Source organism: Cylas formicarius, unplaced genomic scaffold, assembly GCF_029955315.1.
Source record: "Cylas formicarius isolate icCylForm1 unplaced genomic scaffold, icCylForm1.1 PGA_scaffold_4__25_contigs__length_36172078, whole genome shotgun sequence".
Classification (NCBI taxonomy): Eukaryota; Metazoa; Arthropoda; class Insecta; order Coleoptera; family Brentidae; genus Cylas; species Cylas formicarius.
Window position 1 is genome coordinate 27,628,770 of NW_026844334.1, and position 22,863 is coordinate 27,651,632.

The 22,863-nt window shown below is 32.6% G+C and overlaps 2 protein-coding genes across 4 annotated transcripts; one reads left to right on the forward strand and one right to left on the reverse strand.

Moving 5' to 3' along the window:
• Positions 1-21,223, forward strand: LOC132701075 (cytochrome P450 6a2-like). 3 transcript variants are annotated; one of them, XM_060668738.1, is made up of 6 exons: positions 400-514; positions 12,698-13,128; positions 16,053-16,748; positions 18,190-18,441; positions 18,497-18,686; positions 20,576-21,223. In XM_060668738.1, exons 1-5 carry the CDS (start codon positions 498-500, stop codon positions 18,664-18,666), a joined length of 1,566 nt encoding a protein of 521 aa, XP_060524721.1. In that variant the 5' UTR covers positions 400-497; the 3' UTR covers positions 18,667-18,686; positions 20,576-21,223. The 3 variants fall into 3 exon arrangements, with proteins under 3 accessions (XP_060524722.1, XP_060524721.1, XP_060524720.1); XM_060668739.1 differs by lacking the exons at positions 400-514; positions 20,576-21,223 and adding an exon at positions 1-167 and having other exon boundaries at positions 18,497-18,798; XM_060668737.1 differs by lacking the exon at positions 20,576-21,223 and having other exon boundaries at positions 18,497-18,798.
• Positions 18,763-22,696, reverse strand: LOC132701076 (uncharacterized). The gene is made up of 5 exons (XM_060668740.1): positions 21,153-22,696; positions 19,961-20,107; positions 19,818-19,901; positions 19,501-19,759; positions 18,763-18,975 (listed from the first exon to the last, which is right to left on the reverse strand). Exons 1-5 carry the CDS (start codon positions 21,354-21,356, stop codon positions 18,812-18,814), a joined length of 858 nt encoding a protein of 285 aa, XP_060524723.1. The 5' UTR covers positions 21,357-22,696; the 3' UTR covers positions 18,763-18,811.
• Positions 22,697-22,863: the final 167 nt, after the last annotated feature.

Genomic DNA, 22,863 nt, shown 5'->3' on the forward strand with positions numbered 1-22,863 from the left:
TATTGCAGCGCAGAAGTGGCTACGCCGGTGAAATGACTCGATAAATTCACGGTCACTGTTCATTCCAAAGTGTGTTTATTCCGCTCGTATCCACGTTGCACCAATTTGGAATATAGAAAACCGCGTGGAGTAGTTTGGGCTTCATTCCACACCCCATTGAAGAAAAGGTATTGTCACTAAGATAATCTTGTTTTCCAATTCACTATAATAAAATTATTATTATTGTGTACTAGCTTTATGGACGCACAAAAAATGTCGGCGTCATTTATTACTCCTACAGATAAATTTGTTGACGCACACAAATTCCAAGTGCATTGAAATCATTTATCTAGGCAACCGACTTCAAATCCTGGTCGCAATTTATAATAATCATTCCTATATTTATTTTGTTAAATCATAAACATACAAAAACGCATTACTAAATTTCAAATTATCACCGGTTTGATATGACTTGTGTGTGAATACGGTTTTTCAACGATATGGTCTTCCTTCTTTGAATGCTGCAAGGTAGAATGTGAGTAAAAAAAATAATTTCATGCAATTATTTACCATAAAGGTTGCATTTGCTTATATCGACTTAAACTTTGGTTTGAATGTTAGTGCTGTGCTTTATGTCGAACTGCCAAATAGCGTAGAGAAATTTTAGACATAGAGAGATATTTAAGTTCTCGAGGAGAATTGCTGTACATTGCCAATATATACCACGGAGTATTCAAAGTAAGGATCTGGCAAACAACTTGAGATATTTGCAAAGCACGTTTTGCACGTAGACATATTTGCTCTGTTCCAGTATGAAGTCAAATAACGTCAAACTTTATGAACAAAAAATTATAAAAATTAATTAGAGTTCATCATTAAGTATGAAAAGACGCACTAGGTTAATTTAACACTTATTATACCATTACCGTGTTTGAGATTCTCAGCCTAAAAAATATTACTTATCACACTAAATTTTGATATTACTTTTAGCTCTCTAGTATGACATATATATGGCACTATATTCATTGAACAACTCTTCTTATATGAAATACATCTAGACTTATCGAGGAAATAAAAATGGTATATTATGCAACAAGTGCGATAAACGGCATTTGGCTCACGAGTTTATTTGACACGAGCTGAGCGCAGCGGAGAGAGTGTTTAATAAACGAGTGAGTTAAAAAGTTTACCGAACATGTTGCATACTATAAACGAATTCATTCACTGATATGATCGTCAGAATTGACAAACGTCAAAATTCAAACCGTGTGGTAAAATCTCCGAAAGCATCCGTTGCTGAAATGTCCGAAATGGCTCGGAGCCGTGGGAAAAGAAAGTGTGTTCTAAAGTTTAAAATACAGTCATCAGATACGAAACTTCTCGATTCTTCCTGCGTTCGTTGTTGTTGAATCGAACTTGCTGACGTTTCGCCAATCGTCCTGTTGGCTTCTCAGAGCTAAACTGAAACTGGCTTGCATCCTTCCCTGTGCCTGCTTATATATTGTTTGAGGGAGGGCGAAGCTAAAGGAGAGGCATGAATATTGTCTCGGAGTCGCGGTGAAGTTTATTTGGTTGCTTACAGATTTCTATAAATTCTCGGATTTTTCGTTGAAAGAAGAATTGATTGCATGCAAGAATTTTAGTTTTATGGAATAGAATTTGATGTCCCGTTTTGTTATTGTATTCGGCAACTGCTAATGAGTTTATTTATGGTTGCCTTAAGGCTCGTTCATGTTCTCTAAGCCTAGTTTATATTTTTCGTCCGGTCTCTCCAATGTATTCTTTGCAGCATATGCATGGAAATCTGTAAACTGCTGGTATCTCAAACGGAATTTTTGTCTTGCAGGGATCGAAGACGTTGAGAGATTTTTGGACAAGTGGTAAATCTGGTTTTGGTTAGTTTTGTTTAGTTTTATTTCTAAGGAACTTTTGACATGTGTTAGGTGATGTTTTCAATGTACAGAAGGACAACAGTGACCAGTGTGGGGTGGCTTTCGGACTTATTGCCTTTGGTTGTTGTGAAGTGTATTTTGCGATGGAACACTTAAAATCTCTAACGTGGAAATTATTAGAGAGAAGAGCTCTTCGAATCAGCCATCTGAGACAGACATCTTTTAGCTTCGTCTCCCTCTAACAATATATTAGGTGGTACAGGCTAGAATACGAGCCAGTTTCAGTTGAGCAATGAAGAAGCCAAGAAGATTATTGGCGAAACGTCAGCAAGTCCGATTCATCAACTAACCGACCCAGGCGGAATCCAGTAGGTAGCCACCGTAACTCTATACACCATTACGTTTTACGATTGAAATGGAATTGAATGGAAAAATTGGAGATTAATAATCTCCAATTTTTAGATGTTAATTATCAATAGAAAAACAGACCTAACATTGGGTCATTCTTAATGCATTGTCACATCACCATTCGGCTCCTAAATAATCTGTTATCAACTCTTTTGTTTACAAAGCCACAACACTATCCCAACCCGGTCACTAGACCCAGAATTAAAACACCTTACGTCTGCTTTTCTCTCTAATAATTTAAACATTCGATATATTAAGCGTTCCATTACAAAATACACTTTACACCTTCTAAATACAATGAGTCCGAAAGGAACCCCCACACTTGCGATGGTTGTCCTTCCTTAGGTCAAAACCAGATTAACCACTTGTCCAAAAATCTTTTAACATCTTCGATCTCTCAAAGACAAAATTTTATTCAGCGAAATTAAAATTCTTGCATGTCATTAATTATTCTACCAACGAAAAATACGAGAATCTATGGAAATCTATAAACAACCAAACAATCCTAATAGCGACTAAGGTCTTTACCCTTCACCGATAAGGAAATCAGTCATCTCAGACAATGTTCAAGCCCCTCCTTTAGTTCGGGCTCCTCCTTAAAGAATATGTAAGTAGGTACAGAGTAGAATGCAGTTTAACTCAGAACAACAACCGACGCAGAAGGAATCCAGAAGTTTTGTAAATAGTATTACAGTAGCCTATGATGTTTGCAAAAAATAGCAATTTTACTCAAGCTTCATCAGGGCCCTATATAATACGGAGAAAAACATTTCATCAGAGTTCAACAATGAAAATATGTATGAAAAACTTAAACAACGTGCCTCTTTCAACCTCTACACCAGAGAGATGACAAGAAATTTGAAATTAAATTATAAATGTACATGCTGTCGGCACATAACCTCCAACAAATAATCCAGGCAAAACAGTCTACTCATGTTATTATACGAAAATAATTACACCGATATAACATTAACACGGACCAAGTCAAACACAAGACGTAAAAATTATTAAAAAATCATTAATGGTAAAAAAATATTCTTTCCTAAAAATCGCCCATTTTGATGATAAAACCATAGATAGCCAAGGCAAAAAATGCTACCAACCCAGAAACATGAACATCCCAAAAATGTCTATGTTCTGTGCCGACAACAGACAAGCAATATTCAATGAAGTTAAAAATCAATTTAGCTGTGGAACTGAGAAGACTGTAATTAAAGTCGAAAAAGAAAAATTATTAAATAATGAAGGCACAATATATATATATATATATATATATATATATATATATATATATATATATATATATATATATATATATATATATATATATATATATATATATATATATATATATATATATATATATATATATATATATATATATATATATATATATATATATATATATATATATGCCTGGATTATTTGTTGGAGGTTATGTGCCGACAGCATGTACATTTATAATTTAATTTCAAATTTCTTGTCATCTCTCTGGTGTAGAGGTTGAAAGAGGCACGTTGTTTAAGTTTTTCATACATATTTTCATTGTTGAACTCTGATGAAATGTTTTTCTCCGTATTATATAGGGCCCTGATGAAGCTTGAGTAAAATTGCTATTTTTTGCAAACATCATAGGCTACTGTAATACTATTTACAAAACTTCTGGATTCCTTCTGCGTCGGTTGTTGTTCTGAGTTAAACTGCATTCTACTCTGTACCTACTTACATATTCTTTAAGGAGGAGCCCGAACTAAAGGAGGGGCTTGAACATTGTCTGAGATGACTGATTTCCTTATCGGTGAAGGGTAAAGACCTTAGTCGCTATTAGGATTGTTTGGTTGTTTATAGATTTCCATAGATTCTCGTATTTTTCGTTGGTAGAATAATTAATGACATGCAAGAATTTTAATTTCGCTGAATAAAATTTTGTCTTTGAGAGATCGAAGATGTTAAAAGATTTTTGGACAAGTGGTTAATCTGGTTTTGACCTAAGGAAGGACAACCATCGCAAGTGTGGGGGTTCCTTTCGGACTCATTGTATTTAGAAGGTGTAAAGTGTATTTTGTAATGGAACGCTTAATATATCGAATGTTTAAATTATTAGAGAGAAAAGCAGACGTAAGGTGTTTTAATTCTGGGTCTAGTGACCGGGTTGGGATAGTGTTGTGGCTTTGTAAACAAAAGAGTTGATAACAGATTATTTAGGAGCCGAATGGTGATGTGACAATGCATTAAGAATGACCCAATGTTAGGTCTGTTTTTCTATTGATAATTAACATCTAAAAATTGGAGATTATTAATCTCCAATTTTTCCATTCAATTCCATTTCAATCGTAAAACGTAATGGTGTATAGAGTTACGGTGGCTACCTACTGGATTCCGCCTGGGTCGGTTAGTTGATGAATCGGACTTGCTGACGTTTCGCCAATAATCTTCTTGGCTTCTTCATTGCTCAACTGAAACTGGCTCGTATTCTAGCCTGTACCACCTAATATATTGTTAGAGGGAGACGAAGCTAAAAGATGTCTGTCTCAGATGGCTGATTCGAAGAGCTCTTCTCTCTAATAATTTCCACGTTAGAGATTTTAAGTGTTCCATCGCAAAATACACTTCACAACAACCAAAGGCAATAAGTCCGAAAGTCACCCCACACTGGTCACTGTTGTCCTTCTGTACATTGAAAACATCACCTAACACATGTCAAAAGTTCCTTAGAAATAAAACTAAACAAAACTAACCAAAACCAGATTTACCACTTGTCCAAAAATCTCTCAACGTCTTCGATCCCTGCAAGACAAAAATTCCGTTTGAGATACCAGCAGTTTACAGATTTCCATGCATATGCTGCAAAGAATACATTGGAGAGACCGGACGAAAAATATAAACTAGGCTTAGAGAACATGAACGAGCCTTAAGGCAACCATAAATAAACTCATTAGCAGTTGCCGAATACAATAACAAAACGGGACATCAAATTCTATTCCATAAAACTAAAATTCTTGCATGCAATCAATTCTTCTTTCAACGAAAAATCCGAGAATTTATAGAAATCTGTAAGCAACCAAATAAACTTCACCGCGACTCCGAGACAATATTCATGCCTCTCCTTTAGCTTCGCCCTCCCTCAAACAATATATAAGCAGGCACAGGGAAGGATGCAAGCCAGTTTCAAATCATTAATGGTAAAAAAATATTCTTTCCTAAAAATCGCCCATTTTGATGATAAAACCATAGATAGCCAAGGCAAAAAATGCTACCAACCCAGAAACATGAACATCCCAAAAATGTCTATGTTCTGTGCCGACAACAGACAAGCAATATTCAATGAAGTTAAAAATCAATTTAGCTGTGGAACTGAGAAGACTGTAATTAAAGTCGAAAAAGAAAAATTATTAAATAATGAAGGCACATATATATATATATATATATATATATATATATATATATATATATATATATATATATATATATATATATATATATATATATATATATATATATATATATATATATATATATATATATATATATATATATATATACATACCGTTTATACAGTCCAACTTCGCTATACTCAGTAAACAGACCAAAGTCGACGTTACCAGTAACGTTTTTAATGGTTTTCACAAGCCTTGTGTAATACACCGTGTCAAATTTCGAGGTATGTTAAAATGCTCTGAAAAATCGGTAAAATCGCGCGTTTTATACAGTCTGGACGGCGCTCGAGGCAGCCGAAATCTGTGTATAAGTACAGATAAATGAGTCCGACGTTGTGTAACCGGAGATTTGGCAACTGTGGATTCTATTTTTAGAATGTCGACGGAATTTAATAATTTAACATCTTTTGTTATTTTTGCTAAGCAGTTGATTTTTGGCGCGTTTTTTAATTTGGGAAATTGAAGTTATGGTAAACGCGAGGTCAAAAATGCTTCGTTTTCGAGATACAGTTTTTTTTTCAGGTCATTAATATTTGTAGCTAGTAAGTAATAGCTAAATTAAAGCAACTTTTAATAAAACTGCAAGCACCAAGTATCAGCAATTTATGCAGAAGAAAGAAAAATATCTACAAATGAAATTGTGACTCCCTGTATTTAGCAATTTAGGCCAAGCTTCTGCATCTTTTTGTTTGTAACTTTTCAACAAAACAAAGAAGCTAAGAAAATTTTAAATATTAGCAAATTCTTTTTTTTTTTTTCATATTTTTCAATAGAACAAAGTATACTTAAAGGATGGTTACATTTTGGCAGGTAAAACAATTGAATAACATCTCCGGTTTTCCTGGAATTACTCTATGTTTTTCTATTTTTATATTCTGCGGGCAAATTCAAGCCGAAAATGTTCTTCGACAAAACCGGAAATGCCATCAACTTTCTTTTTGTACTCTACGGAAAAAAATAATTAGCACATGTTTATCTTTTTTCGATAGCTCTAGTAATTTACGAGAAAATGTTTATCAAAAATTATAATATGTAATTTTTTCCAGTCAATCTACATAAAAAGACATATATTCTAACCAAAAAATCGACAGATAGACTACTTTTTATACAAAACCATGTCATAAATGTAAGAAAAACCTCCGCTTTTACCAGAAGTACACGCTGAACTTCGTAAAGCCACATTCATCCGAAAAATAGAATTGAACATTTTCAAAAATTAAAAAAACATTTCCAACATTTATATCCATAGAATAAAAATTACAGAATAATTCCAATAAAAACCAGGAATGCTATTCAATTGTTTTATATGTCGAAATTTAGCCAAGCGTTATATAGAACATCCCTAAATGTCAAATTTATTCATTTTTTTACATATACTTACATACTGGCTAGTAAATTCATTAACACATTGTATTATTATAATTTGACAGATATATTCTTGAAACATGATTTTTTTGTTACTCCAAATGTAAATGTCATTTGTTGTATTGACAAATATGAAAAAAAAAAGAATTTACTATTTACTGCGAGGTTTGGAACTTGTCTCTGAGCGCATCGCCATTCAATTATATTGTGACTATAGAAACAAATATTAGTATAGCGGTGATTTAATAAGTACTTGATATTTCACAGTGTCATTTTTTACAGGTATTTCTGAGATGAAAAATTACAATCAGAAAGTTACAAACACGTGGTCTAAATTTTTATTTTTGTCAGTAAGTAAGATCTCCTAAAACATCCGATTGCTCCCAAACCCAAACCCGTGCGGCAATATCCCGGAAATATACGAGGGGGTTCGAATCAGTGGGACACGAAACTGACTCTGTAAGATGACACTTTCCACAAGCAAGATCGCCGTATAATTAGCTATTTTACATAAGGAAGTAAAGAAATAGTAATTACCATGGAAATTTTCGTTGTATTTAATAATTTAACGTCTGTCAGAACGCGATGTATCTCTTAAATAATAGCTGAAGAAAATCAGTTTTATTAAGATGCCATTGATATGTCTAATACCATTTGTTTTAAATATAAACTCTAAAAACTGTTGACATAATGCAACAGAGGGTGTTTAAATAATCAATGCGAAAAACTCGGGGGTGATTCCTTGCTGAACAAAAGTACTATGCTATATAAACGTTAGGGCAAAAAATAACTATTAAGGTTTATCCCGCTACAAATATGACGGAAAAGAAATAGATAGAACAATAAAATATTATGAATGCATAACCATTATAAAGTGGCACATTTTGAGAGAGATTGAATTACAGTACCCCTATCAGTCTTTATAACTAAATATAAAGAAAAAAATACGCCATGACACAATAAATATATATTTTTAATATGTCATTTAGAATCTATTCTCTTCTACAATTTGAAGAGAAGTGTACTTCACTACACTTTTATCGCGCCACACTTGAACAAAACTATGTGGCAACTGCGCGTGGTTCGGTAACGTCGGTGCAATATGTGAATTTGTGTAAAGAACGGTCTGAAAAAGGAGTTCAACTTTGTTTGGTTTTATTTTCCGCTTAAGAAGTTATAGTCATTTAGAGTATTTTTTCATCTTATATACTCCATTTCCTTATTTATTACTATATTACTAGGTGGTCTGAGTTTGCCTGTGGCATGTATCTGGTCCGGAAACGATGGTCGTGTAATATATATATATATATATATATATATATATATATATATATATATATATATATATATATATATATATATATATATATATATATATATATATATATATATATATATATATATATATATATATATATATATATATATATATATATATATATATATATATATATATATATATATATATATATATATATATATATATATATATATATATATATATATATATATATATATATATATATATATATATATATATATATATATAGGGTCAAGGTGGCAACAATGGATCAACTTTTGTTTGACACGCTGTAGCACAAAAGTTATGAAAGTTATAACTTTTCATTTTATTTTCAACAAACTATCGCTCCACTACTTTAATTACCCACAATTACTTTTTGACATAATAGGTTGGTTGCATCATGACGACCATTTTTTTTTAAGTTTGCAAATGATCCATTGTGTACTAAGGTTAGTGTACAATGGCTCACCCCTAAGTAAACAATGGATCACTGGAGTACACAATGGATAATTATTTTTATATGTTTTAAAGAATGGACATACTAAAATGGATATAATTTTTTATTTATATTTATAAAAATAAAACAAATTCAGGTATATAAGTAATTGGTTGACAAATCCCTTATTCGCTAGATTATAATTAGCAACTATATTTTGAGACTAGGTACTAATAAGTCAAGTACGAATAGGTAAATGATAACTCACTCTTTTAGTAATAACAAAATAATAGATGGACTCAAAAATGATTTATGACGACAATATTAATAATATTGTAACAAACTCAATATCAGGCAATCAAAAGTTTTTGCGCCTGATAGGGCTCTGTCAACGCTCCATATCTCATTCATTCTAAGCAAACTCAGCTCTCACTCTTCTCTCCGGAACTCGCGTTATCAAACATATATTGAATATTTAGAAAACGTACAAAGTAATTATTTAACATATCTCTCACAAAAAACACAAATGGTGATTATGACTCTTCTTTTCTTGCAGTTACTTTACGGTTTGATAAACAGTTCATAGCTTTTATCAAGCGGAAGTTTTTGGTTTCTTCAACGACAGCGCCATCAGCAAACCTTTTTCATTACAGATCAACAAACTCAGGACTAAATTCTGTTTTAGTGAAAATGGCAAGACTTTATAACGAGCATGCAACAATATAGATATATTTAACTTAAGTCTAAATTGTTAAGTTTTTCTTTCGTATTGATAGCTGTACTTCCACATTATTTTCTTCCTATTTTGGTTAAGTTTAATTTAAGCATATTGAAGCTAATAGCGGATACTTGTTATGGATTTTTGTTATACGTTAGTATTGCAAATAAATAAATAAATAAGAAAAATAAATGTTCACCATCTTGTTCAATGCATGTATTGGTTACATTGGCCAATTGACATATTATATTCCCTATCACTTCTGGTGAAATTTACTGGCTTCTTTCTGAAATTAAACGGCTCTTTGTGGTAAAGTTTTTGTTTCAAGTAGCCCCACAGAAAGTAATCAAAAAGGATAAGGTCAGGGGATTTAGCAGGTCACAAAAGATAAGAATATATGTTGATAGCATTTTCACGGAACATGTGTTGGAGATATTTGCTAACATTCGCTGTCTTGTTGGTACCAAATAAAATGAGTTCGTTGCTAAGGTTAGTCTTAAATGGGAGGTTGTGAACCCTATCTCTCCATGGTTGTAAAAAAAAGCACCTTTCATTAATCTATTTTTATAAATGCCAACTGCTGACATTAAATTAGCTATTTACAAATAATTTTGTAATATGATGCAATCATTTCGAATTTCTGATAGTAATAGACACTTTTTATAACAAAATTAGTGAATACAACTATACCGTAATAATTATGCCATAAAATAATATCCTGCTATATAGAGCGTTAATGTGTGTGCAAAATAACGCTTAAAAACAGGCAGAAACCTAAATAAAAAAGCTAAAAACGGTTAAAATCTGCTCTTTTTTTAAAAACAGTTTTTTAAATACCTATATATGAGAAAATGTGTCTTAATATGGCGCTAAATGAATAAATTAAATTTTCATTGAGACTTGTGGTTTGTGAGTAAATTAACTAAAGTAACTGTAAAGGAAGCACAAATGTGGCTAGTATATTTGAATTATCTCCGGCGCATATTTGCTTTGCCTTCTACTTCCAACAGAATTGATGCTGATCTAATAAGTTTTGTAATGGTACTTTAACTTTAGCATTTCCATACTTTTGATATATGTAGGAAACAAACATATTAATCCTTTATTAACAACTAAATCCCTTAATACCTAGATATTGGTGGCGAGTAAATTTAAAACTTACAAATAAAGCTAATGCCCTTTCTGGCGAAAATACCACTAGCTAATGCTTTTCCTACTTGTACTCTATCTGCTTAAGGCGAGTTGCGCTATTCGGTAAACATCTTATTTTTTTCAGTATATTTGCAGATTGGCGATCTTTATTTTCCCGTAACTTCATGTCAGCCACTGAACAAACTTTGTCTTCTGTTTTTTTTTAACAAGTCTTGTTGCAGGCGTCTGCGTTTTGTCTGCAAAGACGCTTCAGAAAACTCCAACACCATTTTTTTTTGCAGCCTCGAACTTTTTTTATTTTTAAAAAGTTATCAATTACTTTTAAAATTAATTTCTTTTAGTCAATTTTCCTGGTTCACCAACGTTCACCAAGTTCACCATATTAATAATCACGGCGTTCTCTAAAAAAATAAAATTTTATCTAAAGGGTGGCGAGATGAAAATTCTTCTAACTGTCGTTGGGAAGTACATTAGATCACAAGACATAACAATTTCGAAGCCCTTCGAGGTCCAGCAAAATCTTTTTTTAATTTAATCATATATACATATATGATTTCCTTTAGCTTAGCGTTACGCGATTTCGTATTTTTGTAATTCAGTGATATATCTAACTGCGCATCCTGTTCAACTGAATCCATTACGGCCAATCAGTTCCCTCAAAATTCAAAATTTTCTAAATTTTTGAACTGCGTGTCTTGACCTTGACGTTAAGCCATTCGATGTTTGAAAATGATAATTATTTAGAGAGAGATTTCAATTTTAATGTCAATACGCGGACAGTGTGCTTAAATGCAATTGTTTAATTATAAAAAAATCAACGTTAATTTATCAAAATTTAATAAATGTCTCAGTCTAGATAAAAAAAAGCTTTTGCCAACTTTTAGGTCTAAAATTGAGAAGCTGCCCGAAAACTAGTTTGGTCAAACGAAAAAACCATAGAAATCTTTGTTTTGACAATAATAAGAGCTGACTTCGGACAAGAGCATTTCTGTTGACGTTAATTGCAAAATATTCTTCCAAACTAATAATATAATTATCGATCCCAAAGTTTAAATTTAAATTGCAAGAAACTGCCAGGAGAAAATGACATTTAACCGGTATCTTGTTTCAAAACAACTTAAGAGAACTTTCAGGGAATAAAACTGAAGCGCATTTTTAACAAAAGGGAACGGGATAAAAAGCGGAGAACGCACAGCACTGGCGTCAAATATTCCTAGCCAATCGGTGATTACTGATTACTTATGTTGTAATAGTCTTGAACTTTTAACTTTTTTCGATGACGGAAAAACGAAAAAGGTCTTCCCATTGCGTTCTCACTAAAATGAGTTAGTTATGTTTGATTTAATCAATTTACGAAGAGAAATGTTCTTGACAATCATTTGGGTAAAGTTGACCAATATTTCAGATGTCGATCTAAAGAATGTGAAGTTTATTATCTCTTTTGGCATGTTTTTTATATTTTGAATGGGTTCATCAGTAAAGTTAGGACCCCTTTGAATTTTTTGGTTTTGAAAATAATCGATGCACCGCAGTTCCTAATGGATAAAATCAGATATATACATATATATATATATATATATATATATATATATATATATATATATATATATATATATATATATATATATATATATATATATATGTATATATATATATATGTATATATATACTATACTAAACTATATTCCGGGATATCATCCGTTCGCTTGTTGAACTCCGACTGGAATCCTGCATCCGACTGGAATCCTGGAGACGTTTCGCCAAAATCTCACTTTGCATCTTCAATGCTCGCGCTCCGAAAACACTTCGAACACTGGGCCCAAAACGCACGTTTTCAATATATTTAGTATGTATTGTTGTAGGCTTAACACCATATAAATGAAAAATAAGGCGTTAACAATATTGATTGACTTTCATTCTATCGAGATCAAGGATAAGGGTCGGGGACCATCCCAATCCTTTAATCCTTATGAGAGTACTGTAAAAAAACTGTGATGTCTGTTTCAGATCATTTACGACAATGTTCGTAATCTTAGCCATCATATTGGTTATTCTCGTCGTGATTTACGTAAAATGGACGAGGAATTATTGGAGAAGACACAACGTACAACAACTCAGTTCTACGCACATACTTTTTGGCGACTTCAAACCCATCATATTCCAAACGCAGCCGTTATTCGATTATTCTCGACATATTTACAATTATTTTAAAGAAAAAAACGTCAGATATGGTGGACTGTATTCGATTTCCAGGAAAATATTTTTCACTGTTGATCCTGAATTAGTGAAACACGTACTGGTCAAAGACTTCGATTATTTTATGGATCACGGATTGCAGCACAACGAGCAGCTAGAGCCACTATCTGCCAACTTGTTTAACCTGGAAGGAGCCCGATGGAAAGCGATGAGGCAAAAACTTACTCCGACATTTACGTCAGGTTAATTTTAATAATTACATGATGACACTCATTTAGTAATTTATGAAGTGGATGAAATGCATAGAATATTTGTGTTTGTAAAACGTCTTTTAAATATTAGGTTGCCCTTGCCCTCCATTAGTTCTGAGCCCGTTCGACATAATATGAATCAGTTTTGTAGTGAACAATATTGGAATATTATCTTATCCATTTGAATATGACTGAGGAGGGATACGCAGTTGTTGCCTAACTTTAGATATCGGCATATGATAGGGGTAGTTCAAATTCAAAAGTAGTAACTACACATAAAGTATACACTTTAAAAAAAGAGTGAGAATTCGATGACTGTGGATTATTGGGTTAGGCGAAGTTGAAATGCCAAATTGACAAAATATTTGTCAAGCTTCCTTATAACTTTTTTACATGTTTGAGGATAATGATGAACTCGTCTTCTTTTCCGTCTTTTTCAAGTGCCTATTCATTTCAAATATTGGCGATTATTCTTGTTAAAGTGATCTTGTTTCCGGCTGCAACTTCTTTCATGATATCCTACGCGTCAGATATTCAAGTTTTCTTCTATTTATAGTATTTATCACTTTCCTTCCTTTGTTCATTCTTTCCAATACTGATTTCTCAGACACACTGTTCGTCAACGTCCATGACTCTATTGAGTAGAAGAGCGTCAAAAGAAAGTAACGTCTAATGATTATTAAGGTTTAAATTGCGACTTTTAAAATGTTTTGACATTTTGATAAAAAATTGTCTTGCCTTGCTATTCTACATCAGCGGAAAGAGACCAGAGATTACAACCCTGCCTAATTTCAAGTGGTGTGGCTTTACCCTGTTCCTCTGTATTCAGCTTTATGGTTCACAACTCAGGTCGCGGCATCGCTGAAACAGAACTTGCAAACTAAACATACTAAAACAAGGCTTTAGTAGGTACTCAAGAAAAATCGAAATCACTCAGTAATACAAAACTAATTTTTCAAAATCTAAAGAAAAAATCTCAGAAAGAAAAAACTAATTAGCGCGATGTAATTTAAGTTTTATTAAGTTTTTTTGTCCTCCTAAAAAAATAAGATTAAGTGTTGGTGTTAATTATTCCTTTGTCAGTGCATCCGTATGTTTTGGATCATTACCAACAAGGTGATCCCTGATGCCATCTATAAAAGTGAGATTCGCATAGAAGATGCTGACATGCATCCGAAATTAAGACGCTGGATTCATCATGTCCTATCGTGGGGCCATACTTTTTCGCAAAATCCAATTCTTGTTTAAAAATCAAATGTTTTTTTGACTATTGCGCCCAGCTTTGTTTAAACTTCTTCTCACGGTTTGACCACCTTTAAGAAATTATCCCTTCGTGGCACCGACAGGCCTTTATTTTTTACGAATGTGATGTTAAATTGCTTTTCGATGTAGTGAATTGGTAGACATGTTTTACGGTAAGTTATAGCAGTTGTGTCCATCGGTCCAAAACAATATTTCGCAGTGGTTTTGGAATTTCACAGTTTCTTTCACTCATTTTCGATTAATTCGTTTTTACTATTGACAACTACTAATTAAACGACACATAACAAACGGAGAATTTTAATTTTTGTTACAAAAATGGGTGACAAGCTTAATAGCCCTAATTGATAAATTGCTAGATGCCGCAATAATGGTATCCCGATTTTTTGTTATAATTTAATTTATTATTTTTATTTTATTTATTTTTTTTTTTATTTTATTATTTTTATAATTTGTGCAAAAAAAACGCTAATTTTACATGATTACATTTACTCACTATAGAACCAGTTACCGCAATTCATTCTAATTGTTTGTCAAAGAAAGTAAAAGTTTTTTGATATATGGTAAATAAATCCAATGTGACACAAAATTTTTTGTAAAATGGACGAGGAGAGGACACAACGTACAACAACTCAGTTCTACGCACATGCTTTTTGGCGACTCTCGACATATTTACAATTATTTTAAAGAAAAAAACGTCAAATATGGCGGATTATATTCGATTTCCAACTAACTGAAAAAAACTTCGAAGTTCGACTTTCGATAGAAAATATGGAAGAAAAAATAACCAAAAGTAATCAAAATTTCGAAAATATTCAAGAAAATTACAAACTGCTGCGACATGATATTTTTTTTCATATCAGAAGCTTGATATTATTTATGCTTTTGCTCAAGCAAATTTTGGACCTGTGACATCCCAAACACAACTATGCCCAAATCGAAGGCAACCTATCTTCAACTTTCTAGAAATTCTTACAACCATTTAGGTGAAATTGAGTCATTTCGCCCTAAATGAAATAATAGTGCTCAATTCTAACATTTGAATTACTATTACTATTGCCAAAATTATTATTGCTTTTACATTTTAAGTATTTATAAAAAAAAAAACACAAAAAGTACTATCAACTTTTTAAATAAAAATAACTCAAAACCCGACAGAGTTAGACCTGAAAAATTGAATATTCTTTCAGATTCTCAACAATATCTCGACAGATATAAAATATGATTCGTTTCAAAATGGTAATGTCATATCAGAAACCATACATTACATACAGTTTCTCAAGTAAGTCAGAATAAAATTTAAATTTGAACGGCTTCCATCTCCATTCCTTCCATCCCAAAATGTAGCATTCCTTATGATTCACTCTGTATATAAAATAAGACTTCTTCAAGGATAATAAATAATATATGAGGAGTTAAAAAAAGTGACTCCCGGTATATTGACATCTCAAAAATATTTTTGTCCCACACAAAATTTTGAAATTTTCGCTGTTTAATATCTTTTCCATGATAAATTAACGAATTTTCCGATGGGAAACAAAATTAAACAAGAATATTAAAGAAAGTGTTCATAATAAAACTTTTTTTCGAAAATTTAGGAAAAGCACTAAACTGACCTATTATAAATTAAAGCGAATTGATTGTAAATGTTTAAGGAAAAATGAAGATGATGTTCCCAACAGTTATGTCTTGTGCGGCCGGACTGAAGAACATTATTGAAGAACATGCGGTATCCCGAGAACCAATAGAGATCAAAGATGTGCTCGCGAGGTTCACGACGGATATAATAGGCAACTGCGCATTCGGTATCGAATGCAACAGTATGAAAGATCCCAACTCCGAATTCAGGATGTTTGGGAAAAAGATATTTGAGAGAAGTCTGTTTCATTCCATTAAAGCGTCTTTGGTGCAAGCATTTCCCCAAAGCGTGGCCACCTCTTTGGGTATACGAATCATGGACCACAATGTCGAAAAATTCTTCCTTGACATGGTTATAAATAACGCCGAGTACAGGGAGAAAAATCAAATATTTCGGAAAGACTTTTTCCAGCTAATGCTACAGTTGAAGAATCTAGGAAAAGTCACTGACGACGAGACGATTACTTCACCTAATAAGTCTGGCGAATCCTTTTTGAGTATGAACGAGGTAGCGGCTCAATGCTTCGTCTTTTTCGCCGGAGGATTTGAGACGTCGTCTAACGTTATGGCTTTCACTTTGTATGAATTAGCTCTCAATCAAGAAATACAGAGCAAAGTAAGAGAGACTGTCAACAAAGTATTGGACGGCCACAACGGTGAAATTACATATGAATCTATTCAAGAGATGACATATTTGGAAAACGCAATCAATGGTAATTTTCACTTCCCCGTATTAAAAGGAGAACTGACATGCTGTAATAGAAATTTTTGATTAATATGCGGGACCATCTAAACTTTTAATGCATTGACGTTTCTTTAAAATTTAATAACATATTGCAGCCCATATGCGAAATGAAACGTACCAACCAGAAACGTTTGTATTTACCAGAAAAATTAGATAAATTTAGCAGCCGAAAAAAGTAGTTAACTAATTAGTATTTAATCTTTCTCTTCCTTACTTATATAAATGAAATGATTTAAACTTTATCATTTGGTGATCAAAATAGAATGTTCTTTAAATATTTGAATAAATTATTATTTAATTATTTTTTAATATTTGATTTTATTTTATTAAATTAATTAGTTAAAGAGCTTTCAAAATATTTAACTTTTTAACAGCAATTAATGGTTAGAACTTAGCAGAATATTTAGTATTCTAGTGAAGTTTAAAAAAGGCTTAAATTCTCATTAATTTAGATTTGAAAAAGAAAAAGAAACTAAATGAACAGGTGACTACCAAAAAAAACCTGTTATTATTTCTCTTTATTATCTTCTTTAATATGTTCATAGGGCACTAATTACACCGGTACATGACAGATATTGACATGCTTAGCTTCTTAAATATTTATTATTAACCGCTAACTCGGTTGTGGCACATTTTATTAATAATTGATTTATTTAAGTAATAAAATGCTGTTTTCTCAAGGTGGTCTTTATTTTACTATCTAATGATATAGAAGTTGAAGTTGCAAAATTCAATATAACAACTAAGCCTTATGGAAACCATTTTAGATAGTTCAAAATAATTTCCATTATTTTCTCTTGGCCTATTTTTTTCCCAAATTTGTAAGTCCTTAATATCAAACGTATCGTATCGTACGGCCCTTATTCTGAAACTGGTTATAAATGACTGTAACCGTGTGAAATTATGAATAGATTACATACAAGGTTGTCACCCCGGAAATATCAAAAATTCCACAACTACTTTGTTCAAATAAGGTTAAAGGATTAAAATTATTTCCCAACCCTGTAACAAATTATTTACTCCTGAAAAACAATTAAAAAAATGAAAAACAATACAAACAATCTGCTTATTACTGTTACCTCCCATTATAATTAATAACAACGTGTATGAGATATATTTATTATTTTTCTTAATTATTTCAATTCGAGTTTGTGTATCAAAACGAATTTAGCAACTGACCTTTTGAGAACGCCTGAATCTGCTTAATGAGAAATTCATCCTCTGTAAAAAGAAAATCACGGAATAAGCACCGTTGGTCACTATTAATGGTTGGTTCAGACTATAAAAGTTGAGATTTTGTAAATTGTTCTCATTTTATCAATGAAACGTCCGGTCTCCTTTATGTATAATGTTGGCAATCCGTTCCATCGAATGTTACGTAGTTAGATGATCATTTTGTTTCTGGACAGAGGCTATGAGAAAATACCCAGTATTGCCGATACTGCCCAGAATATCGACCAAACGTTACAAGATTCCAGATAGCGACTTGGTGCTTGAGGCAGGTACCAGGGTTTGGATACCAGTTGCTGGTTTACATTGGGATCCGAACATTTATCCGGATCCAGAACGATATGATCCAGACCGATTCAGCGAACAAAACCAGGCCCTCAAATCCAACCCCGTGTATCTGCCGTTCGGAGAAGGTCCTAGACAATGTATTGGTATGTTGTTACATTTTTAATTAGATATTTAATAATACGTTGTCTGTTTTCTTAGGATTGAGGTTTGGCATGCTGCAAAGTAAGATTGGACTTGCTTCCATATTGAGAAACTTCAAGGTCACTTTAAATGCACAAACGGCGACCCCTCTTGCGATCAAACCTGTTTTCCTTACTACTGCTAGAGACGACATTTATCTCGACTTTGAAAAAATTGAGTTAAACTAAACTAAAATAATATGTTTAGTGTAAGTTTTGAAAGAGAATATATCAACTAAGTTTTATTGAATGCGGGAAAGTATTTTGGAACAACTAAGAATAATAATCAAGCATAAAATACCAAAGTTAAATAAACACTTCATAAACAAAAAGTTTATAAAAATCTCTTCTGCAACAGGTCGCAGTATCTATTTATTGCCCTAGAAACTGTCATTAATGATGAGCTGATCTGGATTAGCCCCTCTGGAACGTGCTCATTGGAATTTTGGCGGCACGTTTGGACTGAGGCATCGCGATTTTTAAAATATCTGTCACCATCTAAAAGCAATGGAAAAGAGAAAAATTAAACGGCCACACAACGGTTATTTCAAAACTAGTGAACGTATAGCTGAACCGGCAAAAATAAAATTTCTCTACGTCAGGAAATCTTGAAAATTTGGCAAATTAAAAAAAAAACTACTAAACTATTTACAAAATACAAAATGTGCATGATACATTAAATTTACAATCGATGCCGTTTTAGAATTATAAGGATGCGAAGTAGCTTTCATTTATTTTTGAAAAATCTAACACTGCTTTCCTTTTCACCTGCTCAATCGTTACTCTGGGGATCCAAGTTTGCTAACATTTGATAAAGACACGATTGTCATGTAAAAATATATAATTTCATGAAAATCTGAACTTCTAGTTCTTATTTATTTTGATAAATGGATTTTCATCAAGTAAGAGCCACGTCAGTTCAATTTAAGATAACAATTACTCCCCCTGGTGACCATTTGAGAACCTCGAGTGTCCATAATATCGTACCTCGTTGCCCTTACTAGGGCGACCTGTATATGATACCTTTTTCGAAAAATTTATCTTTCTCCTTGAAGCTTAAACTGTTTTGCTGTTCATTTATATTTTTTCCGGGAATAACGTTTTGTGTTGAAAGCCGTTGTTCCTCGCAGTTTGGCGTTTCTTCGCTTGATGTGGAATTTTCTTCTTCCGTAATATCATTGTCCTCTGCCTCATCGACGTTTTCGTGTTTTATCATTATCTCGTTACTTAAAAAATTCACGTCGGTCGATTTCGCCTTCTTTGATCGACTCAGATCCTGTAACTAAACATTACGACCATATCAATATTAACTTCAAAATTAGCTATAGCTTGGAACGCACAATGACAATCGATGGCTTGCCTCTGATCGAGGGACGCAGATTGTGGTTCACCACTGGTTTGGACTCCTCTTTCTCCATGAAATGCTGCAAAATAAATCATTGTAAAATTGTTCAAACGTACATTTCGTAATAAAAACGCTCACAAAACGAGTCAATCCATTTCCTGTTGGGCTCTTCGGATTATCGAAAATGGAGAGCTTCATCACCTCTAATAATTGCTTTTCGATGTCGCTTAGACACTTGTTCGTCTTCACCTTTCTTCGGGTATGGGATTTCCATTCTGTAAACACCTACAAACATCACCAATATTATGCTAGCGAAATATGCAATGCAACCTTTTAGTTAAAATGTTGAGGTTTAGTTATTATTCTAGAAATTGCGCGCAACAAGAAAAAGGTAAAATAGATTATTTATTATTATTAATGATATTAACATATATATGCAGCAAACTCACTTGCCATTAACCCTTTGCTAATTAGATGGATTCAGCGCTGGGGGAAAGAAGAGATCAAAATCTATAAAGTTATCTGGCAAAACCCTTCTATGTGTGCATTTTTAAGAAAACCATGTTTTTGGCTACTGTAATAATACCAAAGTAGCAAAAAAATACAAGAAATTCTATATTCTAATCGATCATCCTATATTTGATATTCTAACCCTTAAAATTCGGCGCCGTAGCAGTTAAAAAATAAAGCATAAATTATAACTTTGTTTCTATAACTATCCATATAGCAGCCAATAAAATATAAATTTTTTAGGCAGATATTATGTCCAGACTAATACTGACCTGAATTGGAAGAATTTGGGTTCCAATCTACATGACTATTGGACCTATGCTCTGCTTGTGCCTATTCTATGTTACCACAAAGGACAACAAAAACTAAATTCAAACCCAAAACCAGCTTAGCTATAACGATGAAAGATATATAAAAAAAAGTAGATCAAATTGTAAAGCTTGCAAGATGTAAAGAACTTCACCACAACTTTCAGGATAATAGTCGAAAGATAAAATAAAAAAAATTGGTAAGATTGGCTTAAATCAACTGTTTAAAAACCGCTATAATTTGTTCACAGTAACTTAACTTAAATAAGCGTTTCCTAAGAAACAGTTTTTTGATTTCCTGTAAAATCTGAATTTTAGTACATAAATTATTTTACCGTTACAGCCATAATATGTACGGTAAAAAATATGTGAACTATCTAAAGCAGCTGCTTCAAATTATTTTGAAATTCTCATCATCATACTGTCAAATGCATTTAATACCTATCCAATATTAATTTGGGTACGAATTTTATCTACTCTCTCTAACTGTCAACTATTTAAATCCGATTTACCTTTTTCCAATGAGATACGTCCCTGACAGGTCCATTGGACTTATTTAGCTCCGTGCACATCCTGGCCCAAACTTCATTCAATTCATTCAAGTGACTTCGCTGATAAACCCAGTTCATTCTGAGTATGTTGTGCCTCCTGGCGAATTCTAAATACACCTCGAATTGCCTTTTGGCGGTTTTTTTGTGCTTGTCTTGCAAGTCCATCGAGAAACTGATATCGGAAGCGTTGCCGCAGGAATATTAATCAACTGGAAATTGGCGTCTACTTTTTTTGTTTATAGAAACGTGGTTGTCACGAAACGTTCACAATTGACAGGTGATCGAATCGAAGAGGTCTGTGACAGCTCATCGCTTATTAGGCGGTGTAACATTTTAGTCCAAACGAGAGGAAAACCGTTGTGTTTATCCAGCAAAAAAAATTTGTGACGATATTTTATATTATTATGTTATTAATTTGCCGATTCAAAGTGGATACGAGGTATTATATTTTATTTATATTTTTATGCAACTTAAATATTTTACGGGCGGGAAGCCGCTTTTAAAAACATTTGCTTCACAAAGCAAATAAAGTTTGGGTTGCCAAAAAGAAAGAAAACTCACGGCGTTTATCTATCAAGAACATTATGTGACGAGAGATTATATTTTATTTATGTTTTTGTCATATAGGTACTATAGAAATTTTGAGAAGGTCCATTTAAAATCTGATTTATAGCCATTGACCTTGCGGCAAGTTTGAATGCGGCTTCCTTGAGGCTGTATTTTCTTAAAATATGCCTAGATCTCATTAAAATCGGGAAAATTGCTGTTTAAAAAGAGAATGGCACAAAGTTCAGGTTAATGATGTGCCGAAAATCAGTTCCTCCTCTACGAAAATATCAAAGTCGCCTGTAGGATCACTATATCATCAAATAGGTTGCAACGTAAATGTTGCACGAGCGTGAAACCATTTTCTTCACGAACGAATAAAGCTTTAGTTACCACGAAGACTGCATAATGGTGGACGCTAGAGGTGGCTATACAAAAGATTTGCGCTGTTTTTAGATGTACAGGATGGCTCAAATTCGACGCTCATCATTGGGATTTCGGAAATTCGAAGAGATACAGAATCGGTTAAATGGAGGCAAAGTTGCGCAATTTGTTGCTCGATAAAATGCCGTTTTGCATTTAAAAAAAATTAGAAATATTGGAAAAAAACCGGAATTTTGAATTTTGGTTTCTATTGTCTACTGGTTCTGTTTGTTAACATAATTTCAAATGACAAACACATTTTCATGGCCACTTTTTCTGATCTATAACTCGGTATGATTAAATATTGAATCTGACGTTTCGGCTTCTGGCAACCATCATAAAATATAAATTTTTTGAAATGCGGACCTGATTTTGTTTTCAATTTAATTTAGTTCTTTCATCACTCTTAAAACACTATATATCGTCACTTTGATATTTGCCTACGGTTCGTACAGAAAATTTCATCACCAGAAAATTTTATATTTATTAAACCATAATATGGCCCTGAACTACATTTTTAGGTGAATTTTCGTGTTGTTTCATTGATATCTATTAGCGGAAATTGCTTTATTAACATCAACTTTTATGGAATTACACATAAGATACAAAGAAAGTAGACAAGAAATCAGTATACATAAAAAACTTGTGCTATACTATCTTTATTAAATTATATATTAAATTTAAAAATAAACATTACTTTTTA

What these genes read in the sequence shown, in the direction of transcription:
- LOC132701076 (XM_060668740.1), bottom strand. Translation starts at nt 21,356, where the DNA reads ATGGACTTGCAAGACAAGCACAAAAAAACCGCCAAAAGGCAATTCGAG. An exon ending in ACGTATCTCATTGGAAAAAG is followed by an intron (nt 20,108 to 21,152) that starts GTAAATCGGATT and finishes TGATGTTTGTAG; the next exon opens with GTGTTTACAGAATGGAAATC. An exon ending in GCAAGCCATCGATTGTCATT is followed by an intron (nt 19,760 to 19,817) that starts GTGCGTTCCAAG and finishes CGTAATGTTTAG; the next exon opens with TTACAGGATCTGAGTCGATC.
- LOC132701075 (XM_060668738.1), top strand. An exon ending in TACTCCGACATTTACGTCAG is followed by an intron (nt 13,129 to 16,052) that starts GTTAATTTTAAT and finishes TAAATGTTTAAG; the next exon opens with GAAAAATGAAGATGATGTTC. An exon ending in AGGTCCTAGACAATGTATTG is followed by an intron (nt 18,442 to 18,496) that starts GTATGTTGTTAC and finishes CTGTTTTCTTAG; the next exon opens with GATTGAGGTTTGGCATGCTG.